The 21,468-nt window shown below is 45.9% G+C and overlaps 2 protein-coding genes across 7 annotated transcripts in view; one reads left to right on the top strand and one right to left on the bottom strand.

Moving 5' to 3' along the window:
* LOC108024520 (rho GTPase-activating protein 7) overlaps positions 1-21,468 on the top strand; it is a 93,952-nt gene that overhangs the window by 56,936 nt on the left and 15,548 nt on the right. For all 6 annotated transcript variants that reach the window (XM_017094471.3, XM_017094472.3, XM_050889287.1 and 3 more), the window contains 4 exons: positions 10,624-11,244; positions 17,488-18,149; positions 18,491-19,367; positions 19,855-19,897. In XM_017094471.3, coding sequence (XP_016949960.1) covers positions 10,624-11,244; positions 17,488-18,149; positions 18,491-19,367; positions 19,855-19,897 — 2,203 coding nt within the window. The remainder of the gene's footprint in view (positions 1-10,623; positions 11,245-17,487; positions 18,150-18,490; positions 19,368-19,854; positions 19,898-21,468) is intronic.
* Positions 5,364-9,076, bottom strand: LOC108024522 (uncharacterized). Its single transcript, XM_017094477.3, has 3 exons — positions 8,007-9,076; positions 6,363-6,727; positions 5,364-6,274 (listed from the first exon to the last, which is right to left on the bottom strand). Exons 1-3 carry the CDS (start codon positions 8,531-8,533, stop codon positions 5,511-5,513), a joined length of 1,656 nt encoding a protein of 551 aa, XP_016949966.1. The 5' UTR covers positions 8,534-9,076; the 3' UTR covers positions 5,364-5,510.

Genomic DNA, 21,468 nt, shown 5'->3' with positions numbered 1-21,468 from the left:
TTTGGGGTGGAGGAGGAAGGGGACTGGGAACTGGGCGCTCCACTTGCCTCTTGGCTGCTGGATGACATTATTCAATTTCAGGCATTTTCACATGATAATAACCGACAATTTCTGTCCCCATCAAGCAAACGCACATAGAAATGCACAGGGAGAAACGTTTGCTCGAACTTTCATATTCAGAAGAACAGAACAAAATAGGAAATATACATTTTTAAGGAAGAGAACAAATTTTATGATCTCAAACATTATTCTACAATTGTTTTAATATTGCTTCAAACTTTCAAAATAAAACTATCAATTATATTATAAGTTGCAACTCATGTTTACATTTTTTTTTCTTTTTCCGATTTTGATTTTTGTTTGATCCCCGATTTTCTCCGTGTAATCACACAATTGCCTAGAGCCAGTCTTTCATTCAGCACCCCGAGCCCCCGGCCCCTCTCCCGCTGTCAACACGGCGTGATTTTGCAAATGATTATTTTGCGTGACAGAAAAATGTGTTAAGGCAAGCTCACACACTGCCGTAATATGTAACGCATACGCCGCGTTGCACGCCCGACTTTCCGCCGTCGTTTGGCCTGTCGTCGGCGGTCGTGTACATAAAATTTTATGTTTCTGTACCGGAAAGCTCAATATTACACATACACATCAACGATGACGGCAACGTCAACGGCCGAGGCTTTAGTTTTCTTTTATTTTTTCCTCATCGCCTTTTCCATTCGCCCGTTTTGTCTTTTTTTATAACTGTTTCGCATGAATTTTCCTCATAGCCCCTGGATTTTGTTGTTATTATTATGTTTATTAGCCGCTCATGGCGGAAACATAAACGCACGCACGCTGATTTCCCTGAGCGTTGAGTTTATGAACCGTTCTTTTGGTCACAATGGGATTATTTCAATTGAATTCCAGACTGACCAGGAAGAAGCATTAAAACTATATTGACAAAAAATTCAATAAAAATAGGTTTACTATCTTAAGATGCATGTTTTCCTAAAAAAGTATTGCCTTATAGTTTTTTACCATCTTTCTTACTTCTCAATCAACTGAAGTTCTCACAAATCGCCTCCAACTTTATGGCGTTTTTAATAGTGCCATATTCAGAGCAAGACGTTAGCTCTAGTTTATGTGACATTTATTTTTGCCATTAGGGTTCTACTCTATAAATGCACAAGGAATGAAATTTCTCCTCTGCATGTGCTAGGCTCTAGGAAAAATATAAACTTCGGGGCTAAAGTGGTTTTGCGCCATTTCTGCCAAGCGAAGCACCCACAAATCGCGCGCAAAACGCCTGCGACTTAACTGCGTTTTTTACCGCGCCAAATCAGAGCAAGGCGGCTTTTATCGCCGCTGATCAACTGGGATGGGTTTATGGCAGTAAATGCAGCACGCCACTCGCCTTATGCTGCATTTTATAATCAGTGTCATCACCTCAACACCCATCGAGTGCCCGGCCACGCCCCCATCGCCTCTTTCGCCCCTTTCTTTGGAGCACTCAGAAAAAAGCCTAGTTTGGCTTAGTTTTTCTCTGAATGGCGTGGGCTGTCGGCTTATGGCCTTACTCCCCGGTTATTAACGCCTTTTTACACATCCCCTCTTTTGCCCCAGCCGAATGCAACTAATTTTTTGGCTAAATTGAAATTATTAGCCGGCAACTGTGCCTAATGATGACAAAATGTGTCACAGCGCTGCCCACGCAGGCCGAAAAGCTTTCTTTCGAGCCAAAGAGGCAAAATGGCGGGAGATGGGGGCAACGTCTCCTTTGTGCACATTTATTATGACAAATAGTGCAGCGTTTTGGCTGGAAATTGCCGTTACACGCTAAGACTGCTAAGACGCTTGTTGTTGGCGTGGCCTTAGGCTTAATTTGACTACACTGAGCGGAAAATCCCGAAGCCAGAGTAATATAAAAGTATGGTATGCAAAATAAACAAAATCTAGTAAAGAAATATATTAGAAAAATTTAATTCTTAATGGGAAAAATTAAAAAAAAAAGAATATTATCCCTTATCCTAAAAAATTAAAAAAAAATGTTGTTGTGGATGACCTAAAACATTTTAATGTTCCGAAACTTAAAAAACCGTTTTCAAAATGTAACACCTTGCTCTCATATATTAAGAAAGTGTTGTTGTTAAAGAAATAAAATAGTAAAGGAACCCAAAACTTAAAATACGCAATGGATTTGGGAGTAAGTTAGATTATTTTACATCTGTTACTTGAATACATTAATCTGTTTCCCAAGTGTAGTTATAAAATGCGTTAGTGGAGGCGGTAATCACCGCCTGACCCATTTAAGACGCACCGAAAGCAACCGAAGCGAGGCGAATCCAATCCAAGGCAGGCGCTGGCGATGGCAACTCGTTTTCCCAACGCGCTTCCTGCCTCAATTAGCGCTGGCTTTTGCACAGATTTTCCATAATTTTACATGGACAAGCTGGCTGGCTGACTGGCTAGCTGGCTAGGTGGCTGGCTGAGTTTTCCCGTTTAAGCAGCCATTAATTGGCGCTCGTCAACATCGACTGCGGCTAAGTAAGCTTAATGCATCAATCAAGCTTTCAGCATGACAACGTGTATAAATATGCCTTTCTGCCATTCGAAAATCTGATAAATCTGGCGCACAGTTTGCGTGTGTTCTCAAATGATTTTAATTATAGATATTGACAGAGTGGCGATGGGAAATTGAGACGTAAGGCCGCCGCTGCCGCTGCGACTGCTGCGCCCAGGGATTGTTTTTTGGCCATAGATTTTGGGTTCATTTTCGCGACTGGTTCGATGAACCCGCCAAAAGTATCTGCTTTGGCCAATTATGCGAGTGCTGTTAATGAATGTGGGCGACGACTTGCCTTCGGTTTATCTATATGGCTTTATGCAATGGGGCTCTGTCACTTGGCGAATGAAAATGCGACTGCAGCTGCCTAGAGAAAGTTGTCTTTGCCCAATTTGCAAATGACGTTTTTTTGTCAACGTCAAACGGCGAACGGGCCAAAACAAATGGCAATAAAAGGCAGCGCCTGCCTGCACGTTACTATTTTTGTCAACCAGGAGTTGATCTGGCAAAAACAATGAAAATCCCACAGGCCCGATGATGCCAAATGGAGTCAGAAATCACTAAAAAATATAAAAAGAGATATAGAAAAACAGGAAAAAACTGAGAAGCTGAGAAGCTGGAAAGTGAGGCTGGGGGACTTCTACAATTTCACCGGCAGCTATCATAATTGCAGACAGCAATTAAGCCGCTGTCACAGGCTGCCAGCTACTCATGCTGATCGCGTTACAATTGCACTGTGGCAGCGTTGCAAGCTGCAATGTTGCAAGTTGCAGTGTTGCGCGTTGCATGTTGCCAGTTGTCAAGTTCGGCGCGCTGACAATGCGTTGATATTTTCCGACAAGCAAATCAGCAGCCAGCGAAATAGCAAAAGGCAAGAAACCAAAGGCCTTGCCACAAAAATTGAGCCAATTTGCTGATGCCGAATCGAAGCTCACCACTGGGAATCGCACTTTGTGTTGCCAGTTGTGAGTGCTCTTCTGAGCCCGGACTTTCTTTTCCTTCGGCCGCTTGCCAAAAGTGACACAAAGTAGCCTGCTGCTCGGAAGTTGCAGTCTTGAAAGCCAATGGAATTTAATTTGTTCAATCCGTAATCCTAACACATCTAACTCAAAGGATTTGGGATTTATTATTTACAAGATATCTTTTAGTAGCTACTACAGTTCAACTTTTAGAATATCTATTTTTAAATACGATTCAATCTTCAGAATGTTCACTAATCAAACATTTTCAATGATATCTTTTCATATTAAATGATGATATTTATGTATCTTTTAATATATTTATATTCTATTTAATATTTATTGTAATATAATCCATAATACGTCTCCAAATCAAGCATTTTAAATGACATACTTGGGCATTTATAAATCTAGAAATTACAAAACTTCTGCTGCCCACTCATGAATACCCAAATGTAGTACTTAAACATTTTTGTTTTGAGTTATGTAAGAATCCTCTGTGGAGTGCTTCTGTGGGATTTCTTCTGAAGCTGTCACAGCTGTTTAGCACTAAGCTTACCTAACTCAAACGCGTTCCCCCAACTTTGTGTCTCGAAAAAGCTGCACGTGAGTTGGCCACTTCAAGTGTCATTGCCCAGCAATGGAAATGTGTAGTATTCGTGGAGCCTGCTGCCTGCATTCTTCTAACCCAACATAGGTACAAACGAATATATATGCATACACACACTCCATATGAAGTGCCATTGAAATTATAATGATCTTCAGGGGATTTTGGAGCGATCGCTCGGACGTCAGGCTACCAGAAAAAATGGGAAAACAAAAAAAAAAAAGGCCAAAACGAGATGGCAGAGCATATGGGTATTATTTAACCAATTTGTTGTTGCCCGCTTTTGGACCTGGCTATGACCTTCAATGGTCATTTGTTCAGAAACAAAGCGAGCTGCTCCGCTGGCTTACCGAAAATATTTTGACGTTGATGTCGATGTGGTCAATGTCAATGTCAGAAATCGACTGAAGTGGAAAATTTCAGTTTACAGTGGCTTACAAATTCACTGTTTCGCCCCGTTTCCAGGGCCTGGCTAATAAGCCAAACTCGCGTGATTGATGTGCGTTTTGGGGATTACATGGCCCTTGCCCGCCTGACCTTTGCAGTGGCTCAGCAGCTGTTTCTTCGGCCTCAACTGGTTGCCGTTGTTCTACAATACGCGTATCTCTGCCTGCATATCTCAGATGTGGCATCAACTGCGTGCCACGCCCGCCTGTCTGCAGCTGGGCTCCGGCCCTCGCTGCCCCAGCGGAGTCTAGACCCGATCCCCAGCACAATGCTGATTGCATTTAGCGATAAATTAACCAATGAATACAATTAAAATAGGAAATACTCGCACTGCAAGCCGTTCGCCAAGGGCAACGAGGCGAGACCTTCGCAGAAGACACAGGAAAAAATATATACTCGTAGATGTCATCGGGGTTCAGTAGCCTTTCATGAGGTATAACTAAAAATCAAAGCAAAAGCATTATTGTATCTTTGCCAAATCGAGAAGTTCTGTCTATTCTTTTCATGAGAGGATAACACTTTAATTCTAATGAAAATCTTTAAAAATAAAGTAATATCCCAACAAATATCTTAGTCGCATTGCTATAAAAAAAAATAAAGAAGAAGCCCCAAATCAATCATATATTGATATGATTTCCCTTCAAATTTTCGAGTTGCATATCAACAGCTCTTAAACCAGCTTCCCAACAAAGGACCTTGAATCTATCATACATCGACAGGATTTTCTCCCAGTGCACTCCCCGAAAGGCGTCCCCAAGGGCAACTCGGAGTGGAGTAACCTTCAATTCGCTTCGTTTCGATGCGATTTCTCTCCAAATCAATTGCATGCTGTACTTTATTGTGTGCCATATAGTTCTGTCTACAAGAGTCGAGGAAAAAGGTGCCCCAAGCCGAAAACTGAAAAGCAGAAAACACCGAAACCGAAGCCAAAACCGAAAATCGCTCGCCGCATTTAAATGTTCCAAGTGTCCGAATCAGTGTCCAAATGCCGATTAGCCGGGTGCGATTGCGTTAATTGTGCCTCTGGGGCATCGTTTGGCTGGATATCTTTGCCTGGGGTGGGGATGGATCTCCTCAGGCGTTCTCCCCCCAGCCAGGATGGGGTTTTCACCTGCTGGTGGCGCATGCTCGGACTGCCAATGAAGCGGACGTGGGGCTGCAGCAGCAGCTTCTGCTGCACATCGGCTGACATTGATCTTGTCGAGTGCAATCTATTAGCGGGCAGTCGCCAAGGAGCCACTGCAGCGGCGGCAGCATCCTCGACTGACAGTGATGGCCTGACTGATTGATCGTAACCATTAATTTTATGCGTTGACATTCTTTGCGGCCAGTTGTTGTCGCTGTCATCTGGCCATTTTCCCGCCGCCGCTGCCGCCGCCGCCACCCGCTCTCCGAATTTCCCGCCACTGGAGGCCAAGTGCCGCTTGCCGCGATTCGGAACGAATGGATCGTCGTTGCTGTAGAGATCCCGGAGCTGCAGCTTCTTGCCCCGGGTGGCGAAGAAGGGATCGTCGGCCACTGGGAAGAGGCTGCGATGCTTCTTGCCGCGGTGCGGATAGAACAGGTCGTCATACTTGAACAGATCCTTGACCTTGTCGCGCTTGCCGCGGTTGGGCACGAAGGGCTCGTACCGGTTCATCAGGACCTCGAGGTCGGGGGAGTTGTGCTTGCGACCTCGCGGCGGTATGAAGGGGTCGTTCTCCTTGCTCAGGTTGTCTGCGAAGTGCAGGGGAAATGCGAATGGGTTAAAAATTGCACTGGAAATCTGTTAAGAAGATGTACTTCCTAGAAGCAACCCACTCACCTCCGAGCTGATAGCCATCCAATAGCTTCTCCCTGCGCACCAGCACATACTGAGGCTCGTCCACAATAAGCGGGGGTTCCAGATGACCCGACAGGTTCAGCTTCTTCCAGAGAAACATCCCCGGATAGTAGGTATCGGCGGCCCCATCACTCAGGTTGCCCAGGGGCCGCTGCAGGGGATAGAGGAGCTGCATGGCCCAGTGCAGAAACTTAATGAGATCCTGCTCGCCAGTCAGCAGCATGAAGACCTCATTGTTGCGCTGCTCCTCGTCGTCGTCCACCTCCTCCTCGGAATCCGAGGAGCTCACCTCGGAGTCGGAGTCCTGCATCAGCTGCAAGTGGAGGCGGGACAGGGCCTCTTTGTTCCTGATGAAGGGGGTTGCACATAAAGGTTTACGGTTTCTATAGTCTGATTAATGCCCCATCATTTGTTCGCTTTAAGGAGCAGCACATTTTCACATTTTTCTCTTTGCTCATGAGCGTGGGTTGCGGCCATGGGTTTCAATTACCCTTCTGGGCCAGAGTTTCTCTTTTCAAAAAACCCAAAAGCAAAACACAACAGACGACACCAAATTGATGAACTTCTTGTTCCCACTCACACATGTGACCCGAAAACGCCCTAACTCTTCGCTTATCCGAGGCTGTCAGGGCTGATCCAATTCAATCAAAAGTCAATTTGAGGCAATTCCACAGAAATTACTGTGTAAAATTACAAATTAGGCAAAACGGCACAAGCAAGCATCGAAAGTTATGCGGGCCCCGTGGTTAATTAATCAAACATTTAACAAATCAACAAAGGCAAACATCGGCGAACGGAAAATAATTATGACAAAGTCCCAGCCCTGAGATGATTAATTCGAATTTAATAGCAGCGCCCAATAATTTTTCAACACAAGATAATATTCCGCGTAAATTACAGAGCGCAGAAAAAATGAGCGCAGGGAAATGTTTTAAATAAAACAAAAGCTGGGCGAAAGAAAAATATTTCTCACTCGCCGCAATGAAAAGTGAAACTCGTAATGCAGTTTTCGTTTCGATTTCGTTTCGGGGCAATGAATTTGCTGACAGTTGTTATTTTATAAAATAAATCAACATACGGCGCGGCGGTCTCCAGGCTCTGACTTGAAACAAAACTGCAATCGTCGGTACTGATTTTTTCACGCCCATTAATTGGTTTTGCGTGTTCCCAGTCGACAGCCAAATTGTCGACGATTTGTTGCCGCTCTTGTGGGTTAACGTTAACCTTTTTTTTCGGCACAGCCTGGCGCCCTGGAAAGGGTTGGCTTTAACCCTCTGGCAGCCAAGGCATTCACATTGTGAATAAAATCAGATAAAAGAAGAAAAAGGCTCCCAAGAAATCAAAGAAAATTATGTTAATATGATTATATAATACTTAGGACAAGAGTGTCTGGTCCACAAACGATATGGCCATTTGAAAATTATTAATTGAAAAATTAACACATAAATCTTGACGTTTTCGCCTTCCTGGCCTCAGAGGGTTAAGCCGGCACTTTAGCTGCCAAATTGGCTTACATGTGAGGCGGAAGCGAGGAGCCCAACTTTCTCGACTTTCCTTCTGTGCAACCTTGAACCTGCCGACCACTCTCAGACTGCCACTTTGCCACCCACATCCTGGACTGCTTACCTGGCCGCCAGCATGGTGCGATAGTACTCCTGCGGACACTTGGCGGATGCACCGGCTCCGGCTCGTCCCTGGCAGCGGTTGCTCCAGTACCGGTGAGGGGGCGTGGCCCGATAGTGGTTGGGTCCCAGGCCAAGGCCCATGCCCATGCCCATGCCCAGACCCATTCTCATGGCAATTTCCTGCGGCTCTGATTGCCTGGCCCCTAAATCATCTGCGTTTCGATTAAAATCCTCAGACTGCCGCGGTGCCGGCTGCTCCACATCGGGCAGGCTCAGTTTTGCCGCATCCGAATCCGCGTTCATGGGGCTGTTGTGCAGCATATCGCGCAGGGCATCGCCGGGGCTGTCAAACAGGACGCGTGCATCCTTTTTCTGCTGCTGCCGTTGGTACTGCTGGTGGCTCAAGGCCGCCTTCGTGGCCGTGGCGATAAGCGATGGTGGCAAAGATAGGACCACGTTGCCATGGCCATGGCCACCGCCGCAATAAATCGCCAGGCAGACGCTGAGCCAGGCCAACGTGAGTCTCATGCTGTCTGCTTGGCTTCACAAACTCCACTCCAGACTTCGGACTCCAGACTCCGCAGGCCAGACTCCAGTCGCGAGCCTCGAAGTTGTTCCAATTTTTAGTTCACTCCTGCCTCGTCGGCCACTTTGAAGAAGCCAAGTCAGCCAAGTCAGCCAAGTCAGCCTGTTAGCCAGTTGCCAGCCAGCGGCAACCGCTGCGTCTTGGCTCTTAGAAAAACGGAGAGACTGAAACTGAAAGTTGCCGGCCAGCGGTCCAGCTTTTTATAGCTCGAGATGCGGCCAAAGGAGCGGCCCGCGGAGTTTTGGGAATACGCCTGCTGGTCGCGGTCCAGAGACCCTTGGTCACATATGAGGACACTCGGAGAAATGGGCAGACAGTCATAAAGGGTCACTTCAACCACCTTGGAGGTAAACTTGAATGGAGAATTTTGAGAAAGAACTTAGTCTTTGTAGAAGCCTTTTTATTATATTTACCTACTTCATAATGAATATAAATCTGAAATATGATGAATAATAAATATAATATTGAAATAAAATAATAAATAATCTCTCATCTTATTCATCTATGATCATATGTCAGAAAATGTATAAACAATCAAAGATCGTGGGAAGACGAATGATTTAAGATTATCGTTTATATATTGAGTAAATTTAAGGGAAAAAGAACAAAAAGTTTTTTTAAAATATTAAAAATAATATGTTGGGATTGGCAAAAATGTTTTAAGATGGTAAAATTAATGGTAGAACCTTAATAAAATTTTTTCTCAGTGCTTGTTTGATCGCAAAGCAATGCCAATTGTTTGTCCAGCGCGTCGTAGCATGAAATTAATAAAAAGAAATTGCATTGTACTGTATGACGCCGAACTGGGAAATAAGGTGGCCCACTTGAGATGGCCCCGGGAAATCTCTCGTACGTCATGAGTTCACCTCGAGAATAGCAAACCAGTGGGCCAAACTCTACTGGTGTCCGGCTTTGTTTGCCTAACCTGTGACCCCAGAGCCGCCCTCACAAATTAGCCCGGCAACTTCTGGCACTACCTGAGAGAACCGGCGATAACATCACGGAATTCGCGGCTTTCTTTCAAGCCGCCAGAAGCAATAGACTACCTCTGAGAATTTATTGCCTGCTAATGTTCGATCGCATTTGTCTGAGGACAGCCCTTCTGCACAGAAAACCCAGAAAAAAAGAACAAGGGCCCCCAAAGCAAGAAAAGAAAACACAATTGTTGAGTAATGAGCACTGCACGTTATTAATGTCACTGGGGAATCGGGCAGAAGGGCCTGGAACGAAGGGTTCCAGGGTTTCTGGGGGCCGAGGACCAGTTCTGGGTCCCGAACCACGATTTTTAATTAAGTAATTCGCTGACTTTGTTAGCCCTGTGGGCTCCATCTGTCTCAGATCTTCCCTGGCGACCATCCGGAGTTCTCTGGCCGTGTTTTCGGTTTTCTGTGTTCGGTCTCCTCTCTTTTTGTTGTGTTTAATCTGGCTAACAAATTGCTTCATTTCAATTTATTTGCATTCGAGTCGTGTTCCGCTGGGAGTTCGTGGCTGCAGTTTTCTGTTTCCCGATCCCGATCCCGATCCCGGAGCGAGTGTGGAAAGGAAAACCTTTCTGCCTCCGCGGTCGTGTTCTAATTTATTTGTCTTTGATTGTGCCCATGTCTCCAGCTCTTTTTCGTCGTGTCCTGGTCCCGGGCTTTCTTTTTGTCCCTGCTTGGCGGGGCAAATTAAGCAAACATACATCATAGTCGGGGGCCATTAGAAGAGGCTCTTGGCGGATGCGAATGTGGCGCTCTGGGCGCGATTAATAGACCCTGGCCTTGATATATGTGCGCAATTAGAGCGCTAATCAAAACCTAATCTGCAAGGCGGGAAGGAATTTATGGGTCTTCTATGTAGGGAAAGAAAAATGGGTTCAAATGAGAATGATATTATATCAATACGATCATAATGGAAAGGTTTATCCCCTTTTAAAGGCATTTATTTCTTTGTCTTAAGATTAAAGACATTTCAGGGTCGTATTAAATATAAAATACATTTTTGAAATATTTTTCCGAGTGCACCTAACCAACAACTGCCATTCTAATTGCAGCGGGAAATCAACGAGGTCTTCGAGCTGCGCAAGGTCCAGCGCTTGGAGCAGCAGCTCCGTGAGCAGCTGGAGGAGCGGCTATCGCAGTCGGGAGTCCAGCAGCTTGATGAATTGTCTCGTTCCACGGAATCAGATAGCGGCTTTGACAGCAGCAGCACCACAGCCACAATGGGCACACCAGCTGGAGCCGGAGCTGTAGCTGGAGCTGGAACTGGGGGAGCTGGGGCAGCAGGAGCACTCACAACGGGCAAACCAGTGACAACTATACTTAGGGCCCTGCCTCCGCCGCCCCTCAGTCCGACCAAGAGCCCGACGAAGTCCACCCCACCCACTCCACCTGTCCAGACGGACGATGTTAACATTTGGGCCTGCAAGTTCCTACGTGATCTGGACAGCCTGATGGCCTCGGGCGATAAGCTGCCCCCGCACTTGGCAGTCCTGGCCGAAGCATCCGGTTCCGATTCGGCCAGCAGCTCGCCCACCTCCAGGACGGCGCCCCTCCTCCTGTCCGCCGCCGCCTCGGCGGCCATCCAGAGTCGCTACGGCAAGGGCTCATCCATCACGGAGCATCAGCTCCAGCAGCAGCAGCAGAACGGACTCGTCCTGAAGCCGGAGAAACACGTGAGTACACAGAAAGAAAATCTGTTTTTATCAAAAGGATATAATTTATTCAAATATTTAAAAGTAGGTCAAGAGAGTAAAATTCCATAATCTTTAGTTAAATATTTAAAAATTAATTCTCAACATTTAATGCTTAGGAATGACAAATATAATAATATAATATTATCGAATTATAAAACTCTTTTACAAAAGCGTATAATTCATAGGACAGCATATATCTGTTAGGATATTGAAATACGGTTCTTAATAAGCAAAAATATAAAACATTGATACAAATAATATAATATATTTTAGGCAGTTTCCCCAACCAATAAATATATTGACACTCTTAATCTAGTCGCAAAACTGTTTTATCATATATTTCGACTAAAAACTCCTTCACATTCTTATAGAAGGTTAACCCCTATGTGCCCACGTTCTGCAGCTTAGCTGAGATTTCCTAATCTCGAATCTCTGAAATTCCCGTGTAATCTCCGGCTGCCTCAATTTCGACATCCGAGCGAGCAAACAGCGAAGCATACTTTATGAATGTGGGTTAGATAAAATGCGCCCGAGACAACGGCATCTAATCTGAATCACAACAATGTTGTCAACACACACGGGCAGCCAAACAAATTTGGGGGCCCACACACACAGTTCGCCTCTCGCCACCCCCAAAAAAGGGGCCTCACCCCCGCCGAAAATTCGGTGAGCAAGGAATGTTCTCTCAAGAACTGCCATATGTTCTATCCAACCATCCGTCCATCCATCCATTTGCCGGATGCGCAACTGAGGCGCGTGAAATTTATGGGCTCCAGAACGGAGGAGTTTGGAGTGGGGCAGGAAGATGAAATGGGGGCCAGGGAATGGCTGCGTTGATAGACAGTCGTCACTCGGTGGCTGGCACTTGAACGAGTTAAACTTTGAACTGTTTGAGTAAGATAGAGGGCCAAGTTTTATGGGAGTTGCATTTTTCGGGGGCCTTGCATCGCCATAAAATGTGTAATAAAATACTCTAATTAGTGCAGTTCCTCGGGCCTAGATTGAAAGACAATTAGAGATTGATTGCCGGGCAGAGGGTCGTAAAAGATTTTCTAATTGCAATCAGCGTGCTGCGGAGGAAAGAGCAAAGTTCACAGAGCTTCTGAGGAGTTTAACCCGTTGAATTGCACTGGAAAGAGGGTTTCCTCTCACTCTATTTTAAAAATATAAATTCCGCTTTATTTCTTTGGATTCCTTTGCTTCACAGTTACTATTTTTCCAAGTGCCTGGCATTTAGTCTCAGGAAAAGTGGCTGCAATCTTTGGCCGGCTCCCCCAGCTGACCCACTTTGAGCCGTCGTGGCCCATAAAGCATAAGCCCCCAAACAGCAGACTAACCAACTTGTTAGCTGTCTCCGGCTTATCAAACCGAATGTATCTAATTAAAACATTTATAAGCCAAAACGGCTCATAAACGGCACTGGGCCTGCGGTTGCATATGGTTAGCATACATTGCGCTCACCTCTCGGGTCTCCGATTATCGGGGGAAAAACCTCAAAAAGGCAGCAGCCGACTTGCAGCAACAAGACAAATATTAATTTTCAAAACGCGTGCCGGGCCAGTGGAAAAACACGACATCAACACCGAAAACGAAAACCCACAAAAAACCCGGGGAGTGGATGGTCTTGGGTGGGGGAAAAGGGCTCCATTGTTCGCTTGGCATGGCCGTTGACAAGTCGGAATCTTGGCTACCAATCGATACAAGCCTTGGTTGCAGCAGGAAAAATTCGCCTGGGCCATTTCCTTTTCGCCCGTTCTAGTTGCAAAATGAAAGGCAACAGGAAATAATGTTGCCTGGATCTGTTTTCGCCAAATACAGCTAGGGGCATAACAACAGAGCTCAGTGAAAGAGAAATTGTAAAAAAATAATGGTTATATATTTTAGAGATCATCTTAGGACCTTATTTTACAGATACTATGACCTTCTATAGGCAATATTCTATAAAAAATATTTATAGGCTCTATACCTGTACTTAAAGTTGCAATACCTTTAACAGTCAATACAATATATACCTATTTTTTAAAAAGAAAGTCTGGACTTCATATTTCGTTAACCGGAACTGTGCTTACACCTTTGGCATCCGCCTGCAAATAGTTTTCGAATTTTTGGCTGCTGTCGGGGAAAAAGTGCCGGTCCCCGGAGCTGTCATATTTTGCCTTAATCGCTCCGGTAAAAGTGCCAATTAAAAGCGCTTAAGCCCCACTGCACTAATTAAGGCAAAGAATGTGGTCGACCTGCGATACACTCACTCGGTCAATCAGTCAGTGAGACAGTGGGACTGAGGGCCATGATTTATGAGCTACCAACGGCAGCATAAATCAAAGGCTGCATCGCAATCGCATCGGCCTCTTGTATCGAGGGCACAAGTGCGTGCCCGGCTTGCCAAAAATCGGCTGGACAAACTGTCAATGAAAGTAAAACGGCAGTAGAAGTTCCTCGGTTTCTGCCACTTTTTCAGCTCTCCGTTTCGTTTGGATTGGTTTGGTTTCGCTGGAAAGGCGGCGCAGGAGTGGGTCTGGGTGAACTGGGTCAACATGCCGCCCTGCAGCAAGATCGGAGGAGCCAGAGACCTCGGCAGAACACTTCACCTCACTTTTTGCCGGGCCTGTCAACACGGCAGCAGACCGAGCGGAACCCAAAACGCCCCAATTTAGTTGGCTGCCATGTTTATGGGGATCGCATGGGGGCCCGGGTGCAGGCCCAGTGTTTCTCCCTGCGAAAGTGAATCTTGTGCAGCATGCCCGCTGCATGCGTGTGGCAGGGGGCATCATCGGCCAACGCAATGCGCTTAATGATGATGAACCATGCAGATGCAGCAGATGAGGAAGACGCAGAAAGTGCTGGCCAGCACTGAGGAAAAATAGCAGCGAAATTCGAATTTAAAGAAGTTAAATTTAATAATATATCACAAGATTATTCTGCTTATGTGAGTTTTGAATAGATTTTACCTGATGATGATCAGGGATTGCTTAGGTTTTTATAGTTTTTAATTTACTTTGCATGATGTTAAAGTTATGATGAGCTTAACTTTGGAAGGCTCATAAAACTCTATCAAAAGTAGTTAAAAGAGTGAAATATTAGAATATCTTTTAGCAGAAAAGAATTATTCCAGTTTTAGATATTCAGAACGAATGTAACAAAACCTTAGGAATCTGACTTTTAGATAAGATAATCCATATATCTGAAAGATACTTAAACTCAAAATTGATCATTACGCAAAATGATCATGATGCAAATGTTTTTGCATACTCCTGATTAAGCTAGTTAACTTAAGATGGCGTATTTTTCCCAGTGTAGGCCTTGGCAAGGCTGTCCAGACAAAAGGCCGCGACACACAAAAAGCTTTTCACGCAGCTCAACGAGCCCCAGACACTTTGACTTAAGTAGAACTTGCAAATCACTGCAAGGCAAACAAACACGACGGCAAACCAGCAGAGATCAGGGAAGCGGTATGGGGCTTGGTAAGCAGTCATCGGTGATCGGGGAGCAGGGAACAATGTCCGGAGGAGGCCGATGGGCCGGGCAGGCGTTTAAGTGTTTTGATTTGATAATTATTATCAGTGCGCATGCGTGACCGCGGGCTGCTCGGCCGGCCGAGTCAGTCGCTCATCTGCCGGGGCAGTCAGGGGCATGTCCAATCGATTTGCGATAGCCTGGCCGAGCCCGATCGGGCGTACTTTAATACTCATGTTGTGCACTCGAGGACCGGCACTTTCTGGGTCACATATCAATAAAAGTGGAGCGCCGAGGCGTTGCCCAGCGCATTTGTCATTCTGATATCGAAACCGAAACAGTAAACAAACGCCTCTATATACATATATGTATACTTAATTTTGTAGATTTCTGGCGACCCGTTTTTATGATCAATTAGGAGCATTTACAGTTCCTACCCCCCGGGAAATGCTTGATAACCCCAGGTCTGAGCTAGGAAAAAGCAATTTTTATGTGTCATTTTGTGTTCATTTTATTGCATTTTTCATTAACTAACCGAAGAAAACATTTCATTTATTTTCCATTCGTTTCGTTCTTCGGCGATGTTGTGAGAAATGTTCACATTTTTATGACATTTAAATAAGTCTCTGTCAGCGTTTCAGATATCGGATTCTACCGCCGGCCATAAAACTGATTTGAATTTTCTTTACCCAGCCGTAAAATGCTTCAATTTCAATCAAAACAGAGAGAGGGGATCGTTGGGAATTGCTTACATATGTAAAACAGATTGGGGGCATTAAGAATTTTTCTTTTCATTACATTTTTGGCTGCCCTGATAAAATCGCTAAATTAATCGAGTGTGCGCGGCGAGATACATAGATGATCTTTGGGCCGATAACTAGCCGTAAAATGGTGAAAAGTTTTCATTGCCCCGGGCCCCGGGGCAGTCGAAATCGATCGGACTCGGCGCCCGGCTGCCTATAAATGGCCATATGTTCGATTCTTGGCCATGCCCATAAACGCCATTGATCTGGACGCCCAATTAATGCGTCGCCGGCGAGAGTTGGCGGCTCATTAACACGCAGTTCGCTCAGATGGCATCGCCTTGGTCTTTATTAATAATTCATAGACGCTCGAGACTGCTCCATAATGCATTACAAATTTGATTCCAAAGCAGCGGCAGATGTGTGCTCTGGCTCTCCCAAAGGACCCCCCCGACTGGGGGACCGCATCCGCATCCTGTGACCATTTTTAGACGGGCGTCGTCTGGTCCGGAGCCGCAGATTGCCCTCGTTTAGGGGGATATGTGCAGCTGGCAAGTGGAAAATATTGTTAGTTTTTAATTCGTTTATTAATTGTCGTACTTTTTCTAAAGTTTCATATCATTATAATTCTCTCTCTTCAATATAATAGAGATTTTCTATCATATATGGGTTCCAAAAATTCTGATTTTAAAAACATTTTAAATATTCCATCCCTGTTTTTAAGCTATGTAGTTTGCAATCAAAATTGTTCCCAGTGAATGCTTAAGTACCCATTCAATATTTATTTTAAGCGCTTGTAATTTCAATGTTAACTGGAAATGCCTAAATGCTGGGTATTATATTCATGTGTTTATAATTTAGTACAAAGCCCGGGCATTTCATATTGATTGCTTTTGGGGAACTCGACTGGCAACTCCAATCAGGCCGTGATACACTTTTTTGTGCCGGCAATTTCGCTGGCCAGCGCTTCGCCCAAGGCCTCCAAGGAATTACGCTAACAGAATCAGCAGCAGGCACGGCAGCAATATCGCTGCCACAGCAGCAACATCGCCGATGCAACAGCAGCAACAGCAACCTGCTGCAACACGGTTCCCATTCCCGGTTTCAGGCCGCGGCTCGAGGCATAAATGCAGCATTTTTTTCTGCCGATAAATCATTTAAATCAATTTCCGCCTGCTGCAGCGGCAGCCCGGATTTTTTCCACCAAATGAGAAAACCAAATTGTCAAACGCTTGCCAAAGGCTTGTAAATCGAATTGACATAACGCACTTACGCCCCGATGGGACACGGCCGTGAATATAGACATTCAGCTGGGCCTTGGGTTCTTGGAATGGAGCGGCTGTTATCACACGCGGCTTATAAATCATAAGCCAAAACAATAGGGGAAATGTCTGTGCTAAGTCGGCTTCATTGAGATGCCTTTCCGCGGAAATAACTAAAAGATACGAACAAAAAATCGAGGAAAGAACTAACCCGTCTTGGTCAAAGATTTGCATAAAATACGAAAATTCCTGCGCTGCTTGCGCGTTCCACTTGACAATGTCTAAAAATTCCGCTGATGTTTCCTTTTTCGCATTGTCTCTGGGCTGGGCTACCCAACAAGGTAGCCTCCAGATTGGATTGGTGCTTCTAGAGGATGTGGAGGCTGTGCAGGCTGTGGAGACTGGGGGCAGCCAGGTCCACCGCGCTCATTATGCATTCAAGGTCCTTGTCCGCGGAGGTTGAGGTTGCGGCCCTCGAAACTGTCAGCGGCACTCAGTGTCGACTTTTCTTTATTAAACCTGACTGACTATATTTTAATAAGTTAACTTGTTCTTCTTCCTGCTGCACTGGGGAAAAACTATCCCTAAATGTGAGCATTTAACTGAAGGAAAATATACAGATATTTATCCTCATAAATTGATGTTAAATAATCTTAAGAGTATTTTAAGTAAAGATACTTTTATTTTGTATTAAATGTGCCAATATTTTTCTGTTAAATTCTGAGTCCAACAATTTTTCTAAGTGTATTCCTTACCTCCTCCAGGCCACCATTCCATTGCAATCGTTTTCCCTTGGCTGCGGACGCAACGAGGCATCGCCGGCAACCAAATCGAATGTTGCCTACATGCGCACCCTGTCGGCGCCGAACGGAGGATTCGGGGGAGGATTGGCGGGTGCGGCAACTGGAGGATCCGGCGGAGCAGCCCTCCCCCCGCAGAGCCAGCGCAAGAGTCTGGCCTGTCCCCCAGTTAATGGCCAAGCGGACACAATAACTCCGACACCGGCAACTCATAAGCTGACAAATTTCCAAAGCGCATTGAAAATCGAGGAGATGGCGGCGGCAAAGGCAACGGCAGCAGGTGAATCCACGACGACCACCTTGGAGGATTTGAAATCTAGGCGACAGCGACAATTGAGCGGCGGCGACATGGAGACAATGCTGGCCTCCCAGCCGATGTCGATGCCAAAACGGGTGGGCATTAATCATGCGGCGCTGACGAGCAGAAATGCCATAACCCCGCCGCCGGCGTCCGCCTCATCCGCATCCCAGTCAGCCTCGGCCAAAGGCTCCTCCTCCGCCTCCTCTGCGGCCAGCAGCACTCCCGGCTACCTGGTGGATGTGACCAAAAAAGGATCCACCTCGACCATTTGGACCTCGGAGGAGTCCATTCTGCGCAGCGTTGGCGCCGTCGATGAAGACAATAAGTGAGTGCCAGCATTGAGACATTACACTCGGAGAAACGTAGGAAAATAAAGAGCTCTGAATAATCAAAAATAAAACCCTCTTCTCAACCACCTTAAAATTTAATAAAAATGTTTCCATGGGTGTCTAAAAGTATGCAATGATATATCAAAGTTGTTTTACTGAATAAATTCATTGTACTTATGAATTTTAAAATATATCGTTGCATGCCTTTCGGAACCTAAAATTAATTTAAAAATCGAATTATTTAAAAACCAAGTCAAGCTCTCTTTATTTTCTCCGAGTGTAATCCCCGCCCCTTCGAATTGATTTGTCAATGTCTTAATGCCTCATCACGTTCCAGCTCCACTTCGTCTTCCTCGGCCTGCGAGGAGGCCACTGGTGTCCTGAGCTCCGGCAAATCGGGCATTTCACTGGACTCCTCTGGACTGGACAACGACAATAACGAGAGCGGCATCGGCACGGCCACGCCGCCGAAGGACATGTCCCACTACTGGAAGAGCCGCCAGCTGCAGTACCTTCATCACAAGAAGTGCACCGGACGTGGCCATACCCAGGACAATGAGTGGCTGAGACGCCTGGAGGCTCCCGGAGGCTCCTCCGATGATCCCGATCTCCTCGAGGTGCTCAGCCAGTGTGGCAGTGGCGGCGAGGCGGCCAATGAGTCCCACGACGATATGCTGGACGAGGAGAAGGACAAGGCGGGCAAGTTGCAGGACTACGATGAGTGCCAGACCGAGTTCGGGATCTGGGACTGCGACTGCACGGATGGGGATGCCAGCAGTGCCAGTGGCGGAGGTGGAGTCTCAGCCACCCCGGTGGTGCTGCGTAGGAAGTACACTGCCCCACCGCCGCCGATCCTCGTGCCCAGGACCCAGAGGAGCCACTCCCTCGACCACTACCATTCCCCGCAGGCCCTTCTGCATCCCAGGAAGGTGCTGCCCATCCAGCACCCGGCCATCAAGAGCAAGGAAAGGGCTCAGCTCTCGTTGGTCCTGCGGCAGGAGCCCTTCCAGGCGCTCCTGAGTCCCTCGGCCAATGCCGCCAATCAGTTGCACCACTTCGTGGAGTTGCCCTCGCCCAGCAGCGCCTCTCTGCACAGCGGATTGGGCGACTCTGGTGGCATCCAGGAGCTCTGCACCAAGTCCAACTCGGCGCCGATGCTGCTCAAGGAGCGCGAGTTAAGCCGGCGATTCGATAACTACGATGCCCAGCAATTGGTGAGTGATTTGGAGTGGAAAAATTATCACGCGAGGGTAGATTGATTGGATTTTCTCAGCCACAAGAAAATATAGAATTGGAATTACTGTATTCCTGCACTTATAACAGAATTATGTAAATATTAATGATATGTTATTCAGTAAATGCAGTTGAACTTTAATGTTTCCTGTTTAAAAATAATTGCATTGACTACCCATATTCCATTCTGAGCCTCGAAATTATTCTTTTTATATTTAGATTTCTTTAAACTTCGCTGCTCCACTTAACTCTAAATTCAGTTCAAGGCATTTACATAATTTATCTTGATTTATTTTTCTGCGCTGTCTTGCCAAGTTCTGAGTAGGCTTACAATACCACCGGCAAAGGGCAGCCCAATCCGCTTATGGGTTCCCCCTCGCAGCACTTATCTACCCGCCCTCGCATCAACTTGATTACCAGACATTAATGGACATTCCCTATAACTCCGATCCCTCTTTTTTCCCACAGACGCTGCGCTATTCTCGTTCGCAGAGTGATCGCTATTTAGCAGGTGAGTGAGTAGTGAGTAGTAGTGAATGCTGGCCGCAGAGCCGCCAACGAGTTGCTTTTAGCCACGAAACCAGCCGGGCTAAATGAGTTATTTAAATGGCCTGAACCGGGCCGGGACATCAAGGCTGAACGGCTGAGCGGCTGAGCGGCTGAATGCCTGATTTGATGCGCCGGTGGTCCTGCCAGCCAATTAGCGGTCTGTTATTAAGCCTGAGTGGTTTATAATAACAGTCTGTCGGGGCATGATTCATAATTTCTATAATTATTCGCGGTCCTGATCTATATGTGATGGGTAGAGCACTCCTCTGGCCCGGGGGAACAAGCATATAATAGGACATTGTTTGGGCCAGCAAATCAATTTCGAACTTTTGCTTTCATTTCGACCAAACAATTGAAGGGCGGCCGTCATTTAAATTACTTTCATGTTCGCTGGCCAGAAATCGGGGAACATCGAGGGCAGCACAGCAAACGGCTCTTTTTGCGAATTTCCAACACTTCCGTCAACACTTCAATACAAATGGCACAATCCCAATACCAAACTCAAACCCAAGCCCCCAACGAAAATGGCTGTCAATCTGTCAATTCCGCAGACCATATAGTCCAAACATTCAGTGGCATATGGGCACTGAGAAAAAGTATCTCAAGAATATGAAATATTAAGAGGGGGTCCAAGGTTATCAGCTTGAAATGATAGAACTTGTGGATATTCTGAACGTATTACCCAACTTAATGTGAGATATATTCATTAGATTCTATGACTTTCAAGATTCCATTTAAAAATATCTATGATTCAATTCCAAATATTCTGAAATTTTTATTGCAGTCCTAAGGTAAGCTAAGATAAATGACTTCGAAGTAATTTCTTAAAAAACTTAGTTCGTTAGATAATAATAATATTCAATATGGTGTTCCTACTCCACGGTAACTACATTATTTAATGTACTTGTCCATTCCCCCTAAGAGCTTTATGAATAAGGCGGTTCCTTCGAAGATTTTCCCACGTGTACATAGGCACATCTATCCACATATTGCCTCTTGACCAGAACTCTATGGGACTGGCGATGATGATGGTGGTGTGATGGCACTCATTGTGCTAAAAATGGCGTATAAATGAACGGGAGGCGAAAAAATTGAATCACCAACTGGACGCCAAGTGTCCTCCAGTGGCCGTCGGAGCGCTCATTCAATTTCGCTTTTGCAGCCTGGCTGCCCCCAACGAATTATGCACATACAAAGCGGTTCGCAGCCATCTCGGCCAATGACGTCATGGGGCGGGGAAATTGGGAAATGCGGGAAAATGGCAGGCAAAATAAGAGAGAACGAGAGATGGTCATTTCATGACCATTATCTGGATGTTTGCCTGCCATTTCCTCGCGCACACTGACGTCATTACGATGACGTTTTCCCTGGACACTGAAAGCATAACCTCTGAAAAGGTCGTGGCCTTCGCTGGGTTTATCTGGTGTACTTACGCGTACTTATATGGCCAATTTAATGTGTGCCATTCGGCGTTGCATTGCCCATACGCCCCGTGTGTCAATAATGACGGGCTTTAAGGAGAGCTCATTGTTA

This window comes from Drosophila biarmipes, chromosome 3R (assembly GCF_025231255.1).
Source record: "Drosophila biarmipes strain raj3 chromosome 3R, RU_DBia_V1.1, whole genome shotgun sequence".
In the NCBI taxonomy this organism is placed as follows: domain Eukaryota; kingdom Metazoa; phylum Arthropoda; class Insecta; order Diptera; family Drosophilidae; genus Drosophila; species Drosophila biarmipes.
Note: the sequence above shows the minus strand (reverse complement) of the source record. Positions and strands in the feature narration are given on the sequence as shown.